The following is a 9147-nucleotide window of genomic DNA, read 5'->3' as shown; positions in this document are numbered from 1 at the left end:
GCAATGCTGCTGGTGCTTTTGCTGAGCCTGGGAGCTGTATGGATGCTGCAACGTGTCTGTCACACAGACAAACACTACAAAAGGACTAGCCATTGTAATGGCTATATGCTCCCTCCAGGATCAGAGGGCACTAAGCCTCTCAATACCAGTTGCTGGAGAACAGTGCATGTCTAATCCAGGGATGGAGAACCTTGGGTCCTCCAGCTGTTGCTTAACTAAAACCCTCATCGTACCTGACCACTGGCTGTGTTCACTGGGAATGATGGGAGTTGTAGTTCAGCAGCACCTGGAGGGCCAAAAGTTCTTCATGCCTGGTCAACTCAAACTGGCACATAGAGAGCTGCCTTATACTCAGTCAGTCCAATGATAACTCTAGCTCAGCATTGTTTACTCTGAGTGGATGTCCAGGGTTTCAAATGGGAACATTGCCAGCTATACCTGGAGATGCAGGGGATTGAACCTGGGACCTTATGCAGGCAGAGTAGATGTTCTGCATGCATAATCTGAAGAGCTATGGCCTGAAAATCTTCAGATACTCATACACAGTAAAATTAATGACGTTTCTTGTCTAGTTTTTAAAATTTTTGCTTAAAAAAATCGTATCTCCGCACCACCCAAAATGTGTTTTGGTTAAAGATTTCCAGAAGAGCTGCATCACTGGCCATCGGCCCATAGAAAGGTTACCCAGAGGCCCAGACCATTGCTCATAAGTACGACACCCTCAGAGCATTGTGTACCTACTAGACAACTGCTTAGACCACATGGCCCAGCAAAAGTTATCCAGCAGGAGGCTGCTTTAGCAAGTACAGATTCACACTGCATCCATGGAGTTTTGAGCAGTGCTGGTTGTTGGCCTTGCAATCTCTTTGGAAAGACGCCCCCCCCCCCGCCCCCAATATTGAGACAATATTGAGATTATCCAAGCTGCCTTAATATTTAATCCACTTAAGGCTCTTCCCAGAGTTAATAGGTTGCATCCAACCAAGGTCTACTCATAACAGAACCACTGGAATTAATGGGGCTAACTTAAGACATGTGCACTCATTTCAATGGTTGTGCTGTAAGAACGGAATGTGGATGCTTGTGAAGATAACAGCCTGGGACTCCAGCCTGTCTTTTACAGGATTTATTGAGTGCTTCAGCCCCCGCAATACCGAGGAATCCTTGGACGCGTCATACCCCGAGCCAGCCAATCGGCTGGCCCGGGGGCGTGGCCTCGCTTTACTTAGGTCTGGCGTGGCTGAGGGTCTCCCTCTTTCCTGCGCCGCAGCTGATCAGGTTTTTCGCTCCTTACTGCAGCATTCAGCCTTGGTGTTTAGCTGTGGATTCCTTTTGCTTGGTGACCCCTTATTGCCTCGTGTGCAGGAGCAACCGCCGCTGCCGTCCATCGCCAGCCTTAAAGAGAGCTTTCGTGCTGGGGGCTTTTCCTTGTCTGCGATCGCCGACCGCTACAAATTGAGCTGGAATCACTGGGGGGGGGGTTTAATTTACAGGCTTTATTCTATTTGCATGTTGCTGGCGTCGGCAGATCAGCTGGTTCCGACTGGCACGGTTGCTCCGGGTGCCACTAGAAGGGCTGCTCTTTTGAGGGGCTGCTCTCTCCGGGATCTCCTCTTCCTCCCAAGCTCTAGATCAACGGGTCCTTTTCCTGACCGCCTTTTCCGCGTCATGGGCGCTTCGCTTCCCTGTTCCAGGAGTGGTAACGTATTGAAAGGGAATTTTCTTGGGGCTATTTGAATTTATTAGTGGCAGGAGCGGGAGAATAGCGGCGCTCTGGGGTTCGTTCTTAGTTGGCTGGCAAAAATTATTCTCCAGGGTTACCTGGGTTACTAGGGCAGCGTTGCAGTCGGGAGGCACACGTGACCACTGGACAGCAGCCATAAGCAGCCGCCATCTTAGGAGAGGCAACCCCAGCCTCAATTGCAGCCCATTCTGTGCTCCTTGCTCGTCTTAGTGTTTCCTGATTGTGCGCAATTCTCCGTCCCCTTAAAAAAGACTAATCGTCCGCGGCGTGAAGGGGTTAATAGCGCGTGTGGAGTCCTTTGCAGCCGAATCAAGGGTGATCGTTACCAGTCGCCTTGGTTACCATTCATAGCATCACCATTTTACGGAACCCACGTGTTTCGCAGCAGTAGTTCCGAACAGCGGCCATTTTAGGTGAGGCAGCCAGCTGCCGGCGCCGCGTTTCTGCTGATTTCTGTTTCTCTGCCTAGTGTTAACCCCGGGTCTGCCACTTACCCTTTTAATTCATTCTCTTTAATTCATTACCCCTTTTAATTCACTCACATTTTAAAGGGCTGCACCCCACCACCCCCCTCTGCAAATTGAAAGGAAGTATTGGAATTGGCGTATTTATAATCATCCCTCCCTGCTGGGAGTTTAGCGCTCTATATTAAGCGTCCGGAAAAACAAGAGCAGTTAAGAGCGGGGAGCGTCCAAGGCTAGCGGCTTATCCCTGCGCTGCTGGGGGGGGGGGCTCGGGAGCAGATCGACACCCCACGCTGCCTGTTCTTCTCAGGCTCATTCCAGCATCGTAATTAAATTGACTTTGCAGATTTTGTGGATTTGAATAAGGACCATAGTAAAGTGCTTTGTGCAAAATTATAACGACTATTTTATTGGAATCAAGCAAGTCTGGAATTTAAGTGCCCAGTGCATGAATTTACCGTTCCCTTAGCTGATATTAGGCCTGGGTGCAGGACTCTATTGGTCTATTATTTGGTATTAGGTGCCAGATTTGAATTCAAGTGCTCGGCAAATAATTTAATTGGGTGTGAATCAAGCGCTTGACTCAGGGCAAATTTCGATTAGGAGCAATTTAAGCGTGTGGGGCAGGACCTAATTACACAGACTGGGGACCCAGTGCTGCTAACTAGGATTATAAGAGTTTAAGGGGGACGCTTTGGTATTATAACATTGCATTGCAATTCTAACCTTAATTTAAGGAGCTTGCTGCCTACGTTGTTGGGGCATTGCAGGAGTGTTCAGCTTCTTTCTACCAGACTTTTAGAAAACATCTGAAGGCAGCCCTGTTTAGGGAAGCTTTTAATGTTTGATGTATTAGAGGATTTTAATTTTTTTTTTTTTTTTTGGAAGCCGCCCAGAGTGGCTGGGGAAGCCCAGCCAGATGGGTGGGGTACAAATAACAAATTATTATTATTATTATTATTATTATTATTATTATTATTATTATGGTTAGCAACACACCTTTAGTTTCGCCTTCTAGTCCTTTCATTTTTAGGTGGTGGCAGAGAAAACCCAATAAGACACTTCTTTTCTCTGGTGCGTAAGGCTTGATAGCTAAGCGTTACTGCAACCCAATTAGGGTGCTTCGCGCCTATTGTACCAGCCTTTGTGGGGAATACTGGTCTAACGCGCTCACTGTGAGCTTATATCGGTCGGTATATACTAAATTCTCCGTGGCATGCATATGTCATTGCCCAGCGTAGTCAATACTGAACTCGCTGGCTTTCCGGGTGCTTTAAAGTACCTCCCAGTGTAGACAATACTGAACTAGCTTGCCTTCATTGTGCTGATTGTATTTTCCAGTGTAGGCAATTCCGAACTAGCTCGCTGACAGTTATGTAATTTACTGCCAGTGTAGGTGTTACTGAACCTGGTTGCTGGTACGCCTGTGTTCGGCATGGCTTCTGGGAGAAACCAACAGGCATCTTCCAGTAATGGCGGCAGGGCTGGCACCTTAGGTGGATCTCAAATGCCCGCTATGCCTTGCGATCCTGAAGCATTTGCCCAATTTTTCTCAGCCTTTGAAACCTTTGATATGCGGTGCAGGCCAGGAGTGAGGGCGCTTCTTGCTCCCCCTCCTGCATCCCAGGATTACATACCTGACACCCTTCCAAGTAATCAAGAGCGCCCTAGTACCTCAGCCTCCGGTCCTGGCACCGCCCCACCAGCAACCACCTCGGGTTCCCGCCCCTTAACATGCTCCCAGTCTTCTCGCTCCCTTAGGTCAAAATCGGGTTCCTCGGGCAGTAGGGCGTCTCACAAAGGGCCTACCAGTACTAACACTCAGCAGGCCATAGATGTGCCCAGTATCTTTCAGGATCCACCACCACAGCCCACAACTGCAGTAGGGGATTCTGGGTCCTCTTCCAATGAGGAACACCAAGGACACCAGGATGTGCCCTTGGCTGCAGCCCCAACTACGACTACCAGTGAGGAACAGGGCGGAAAAAGGAAATCCAAGAAGAAACACACGTTGAAGAAAAGCAAGAAAAGCAGGACGTCAGACTCTGAGAACAAGTCAGGTACCTCCTCTTCCGATTCAGATAGTGACGCCCCTATGGAAGATTACTGGGGTTTGGGCGAGGACATTTCCGGGCTCCCGTTGTGGGTGCACGAGAGGAGGGCCAACTCCCATCGTAAGTCCTTTAACGGGTCCCTAAAATGGAAAGGGGGGGGTCATTGGTGGAAGATGTAAAAACATCCACCAATGTGTCCACTGACTTTATATTAGCAAACCACTTATCCCAAAAGAAGAGGACTAAGATACTTAACAGGGACTACATTGATATATTTACTCTCCTCCCCCCGACTAAAATGACAGGGAAAGGAGAAAAGAAACGTTTATATGAGAAGCGGAGGTATAGAACCCCCCGAGCCGAGCGCACTTTTGAGAATTGGTTAGACGGGTACCAGGTTTTTATGGGGGTAGTTTCGGCAGCTTATCCCAAATGCGCGATGCACCTCATTGCACACATGGCGCATGTGAGAAGGGCATTTGCACTAGCGGGGGAGAACGCAGCTTTATCTTATGATGAAGATTTCCATAGAAACGCTTCCCTCTTACCATCCACTCGCTGGGACCTGAGGGACCAGAATTATTGGATGGAGCACGTAGGCCCTTATGTTGAAAAGAAATCGCAGGACTCTTCTAATGTCGGGAAGGTGGAGTCAAAGTGGTGGTGCCAATGCTGGGACTTCAACGGGGGGGGGGGCTGTTCTCGTACGGCCTGTAAGTATACTCACGAATGTGAGAAGTGCCTCAGCAACCATCCGGCCTCCACATGCTTTAAGGGTAAGCAGCCCTTTTGGGGTGGAAGGGAGTACTCACACCAGGGCACAAGGGGTACCCCCAAACAACCCCATGGGACTGCTGGGAACCGCCAGTAGTAGCTCTCTTGGGTTAGCCTTCACTCTAATCAAATTACATCCCTTAAGAACCCTGCTAGATAGTTACCCCGATAAAAAAGCAGCCAGATACCTTTGGGAGGGGTTTTCCTTAGGCTTTAGAATGCCGGTTTCTTTCCCACCCAACCCCTGCGATCCTCCTAATCAGAAATCAGTAAGGGAAATGCCAGAGATCGCAAGAAAGAAAATTCAAAAGGAAATTGCAGCTGGGAGGGTGGCCGGCCCCTTTAAGCAGCCCCCTATCAACGGTTTGCACATTTCCCCGCTGGGCATTGTCCCTAAAAAAGCCCCTGGGGAATTCCGCATGATCCATAATCTTTCCTATCCAAGGGGTGGCTCGGTCAATGATGCCATACCACAAGAGCTTTGTTCAGTAAAATACGCTTTTTTCGACCAAGCCGTAAAACTGATACGCAGATTTGGAAAAGGGGCGCTGCTTGCAAAATGTGATATAGAATCGGCCTTTCGCCTCCTGCCAGTGCACCCTGAAGATTTTCGTTGGTTGGGCTTCAGGTTCAAAGGATCATACTTCATTGACAAAGCAATGCCAATGGGTTGCTCAGTGGCATGTGCGGCCTTCGAATCATTTAGTACATTCCTGGACTGGGCGCTCCAATTCAAAACAGGTTCCAACGGGGTCTCACACTACCTCAATGACTTTATTCTCATTGCAGCTACAGAACAGCAGTGCACCGACCTGTTGAGGGCGTTCATCTCCCTAGCAGAGGAACTCGGCGTTCCGTTGGCGGCGGATAAAACCGAGGGCCCAGCTACGACCATGGTTTATCTAGGCATAGAATTAGACACAATTGCCCAGTCCTCCAGGTTACCAAGGGAAAAACTAGTGGCGCTTAGGGACTAAATTCAACAGCTCCTCCCATTAAAAAAGGTTACCCTCAGGCAAATTCAGTCTTTATTAGGTCATCTAAATTTTGCATGCCGAGTAGTATCCCCGGGCCGCCCTTTCTGTGCCCGCCTGGCAAGATTGTCGGCGGGCCTTCATGCTCCCCAACACAGGGTTCGTCTTTCCAAGGCGGTTAAATCCGACCTGGAAGTTTGGCTCCAATTCTTGAACAACTACAATGGCATTTCTCTTTGGCAAGACACCATGCTGCTCCATGCCGATTTTCAAGTCCAATCCAACGTGGCAGGTTCCCTAGGGTTCGGGGTCTATTTCAAGGGGCAGTGGTGCACACAACACTGGCCCTCTGACTGGCAAGGAAAGCCCATCACCTGGGATCTTACCTTTTTAGAATTCTTCCCCATCGTAGTGGCAGTTCATTTATGGGGTGAGGTATTTAGTAACCACAGGGTGTGCTTTTGGACCGACAATCAGGCGGTAGTATCAGTTCTCTCAACCCAGTCATCACGCTCCCCAAGGGTGGGTAACCTCCTACGTTCCTTTGTCCTCCTGTGCCTTGAGCGTAACATCTATTACTCTGCCAAGTTTGTGCCGGGCATTAGTAATGACATCGCGGATGCTCTGTCTCATTTCCAGATGGATCGCTTCCGCTCGTCAGCGCCAGAGGCACAACAATTGCCGCAGCCTTTCCCGGAGCACCTTTGGAGCCTTGGGAACATGAAGTTATGAAGGGAGTATTGGCCTCAGTGGCTCCATCCATGCTGAGATCATACAAAAAGGCGTGGTCGGGTTTTGTAAAGTTTCGTAACAGTGCATGCAACGCTAACATCACATCCCCTCCCTCGAAGTCCGAAGTCCTAAAATACTTAGTGCACCTGAAAAGCTTAGGCAGAGCTGCAAAGACTCTAAACATCCAGTCAGCCGCAATATCCTTCTTTTGCAAGGTGGCTTATTCCACAGACCCTTGCGCAGACTTTGTTGTGCGCAAGGCGCTAGAGGGATGGCGTAGGTTGCAGCCCCCTAGCAATGACAAAAGGAAACCCATAACATTTGACATCCTAAGCCAAATTCACAAAAAATTAAGAACCATATGTTGGTCAAAATATGAAGCCCACCTATTCTCAGCAGCTTATTCCATTGCATTCTTTGCAGCGCTTCGGATAGGGGAAGTTGTATGTGAAGGTGGCCAGGTTAATGCTCAACGGGGTATTTTGTTAAATGATCTGACCCTTTCCCGCATCGATTTGGTTTTGCATGTGCGCAGTTCTAAGTCCGACCAGCAAGGAAAAGGGGCCCTTATTAGATTATTGGCAACAAGGAAGACAGAGCCTTGCCCGGTAAAAGACACCAGGAGTTTTCTTTACTTGAGACCTAACTTGTCTGGCCCCCTTCTAATTCATGACGATGGCTCCCTTCTGGCCAGGCATCAATTCACATGGGTGATGCGGTTGGCAATTGCAGCTTGCAGCCTTAATGCAGCGGAATTTGCAGCTCATTCCTTCCGGATTGGGGCGGCCACCACTGCCATACACCTGGGCCTCTCGGCAGAAAGGATTAAGGACATGGGGCGTTGGAAATCCGATGCTTATAGTGACTTCCGGGTTGGCGCGATCGGGAAATGGCGGATTCCCTCCGAGCTGCGGAGGGAATCGGCTCCACTGAGGACGGGTCTTGCCGCGCCGGCGACGCGGGGACCCTTAGAAACCGCAGGCGCTGAAGCCTGCGGACGGGAAGACTCGGTGGGCGCCTTAAGCGCCCCCCGACCCACGAAGAGCCTTTTTAAAGGCTGCGGAGAGGGTACGGAGGGTGGCGTGGCGCTGAGAGTCGATCGCTACCTCGGTGGAGTGAAGCCGCGAGCCATAACTGGAGAGCGCTGACTTCCTTCCTTGAAATTTGGACTGGAAAAAAAACCCGTGAGTAGAATGGAATTTGGTTTTAAAAATTTTCTCCTTTGCATTCGAGACGACCGGGGGATGTGCTAAAAGGAAGTCCGCACCCCCCTTACTTACAGACAATTCTAAGCAAGGAACGGAGAACTAAGGTGGAGAGGTTTTTATCTACTACAAAAGAAACTAACTTCCACGATTTGACAAAAGAAGTGTTGTACTGGAGAGTGAGAGCGGAATTTTGGAAATTTTTTTTATGAAAGCCCCCCCCCCCCCCCGGACCAGGGGGAGTCCCGCGTTTGAGCCTGTTGAAGAGGAATAAGGAGTTTGACAGCTGTCAAAAGAGCTGTCAAAGGGACAGTTTAAGTTAAAAGTTTGCTAACTAATATCTCTCTGGACTAAAAGTGCTATAAATTGAAACAAAGTTGTTGGAAATTTGAAAGAAAGAAACAAAAAAAGATTTGGACTGTTGGAAAAAGTCTACAAAATAACCAGAATCCCTCTAGGGGGATTCTTAAGGCATTACAATGGCGGCAGATGGAAAATTACAGGCAGAGATAGACAGGATGTTTTTTCTCGTGGGAATTTTGCAAGAGCAGAGTTTGTCTATGAACAAACAACTCATGACCTTGACCTCTGGAATAAGCAACTCTGCTGAATGCATAAAGGACTTGGCAGGAAAGGAATCTGCAGCTGAAACAGAAGTGATATCTCAAGAATTGGAGGAGAAAGTACAGATGGGAAATACCAACAAAAAGCCTACAATGGTGGAGTGCAAGGAAAAAGACTCTTGGAGCACATGGATTACAAATCTGCAAAAGATGTTAAAGATGAAGGAGGGGGCCCCTGAAGTATCTGGAATACAGGAACTTAAAGGAAATAAGAAATATGACTGGGGCTCCCCTTTTGAATATGAAAGGCTGGTTGATTCTTGGCAGCAGTTGTTATCAAGTATCCAGGTGGGAAGAAAAACTGGAGTGACGGAGATTGAACTGCTCCGAGACCTGACGACCAATACAAAGGATTTCCAACAAAACCGGCGGAGAGGAACTGAAAGAGATCGGAAAGCCTCGGACGTGAGGAATCCAGGCTAAAAACTATTGCTGACTTTTATTTGAGAACCGGGGAAGGGGGGGAGGGGAAAGCAGAATTGAAAGTATGTTTATTAATTTTGGGTTGGGTGAATAGGGCCTATATCTAATATAAAAATGAAATCTGTGGAAGGGAACTTGGGTCGACCTTAGGAAA

At 48.6% G+C, this 9147-nt stretch overlaps 1 protein-coding gene across 1 annotated transcript in view; it reads left to right on the top strand.

The window, feature by feature from the left end:
- Positions 1-1071: 1071 nt before the first annotated feature.
- LOC144326408 (uncharacterized) overlaps positions 1072-9147 on the top strand; it is a 46371-nt gene continuing 38295 nt past the window's right edge. Inside the window, 4 exon segments of the mRNA XM_077922977.1 lie at positions 1072-1229; positions 3970-4414; positions 4417-5089; positions 5826-5932. Coding sequence (XP_077779103.1) covers positions 1072-1229; positions 3970-4414; positions 4417-5089; positions 5826-5932 — 1383 coding nt within the window.

Source organism: Podarcis muralis, chromosome W, assembly GCF_964188315.1.
Source record: "Podarcis muralis chromosome W, rPodMur119.hap1.1, whole genome shotgun sequence".
Classification (NCBI taxonomy): Eukaryota; Metazoa; Chordata; class Lepidosauria; order Squamata; family Lacertidae; genus Podarcis; species Podarcis muralis.
This window is presented reverse-complemented; position numbering and strand designations above follow the sequence as displayed.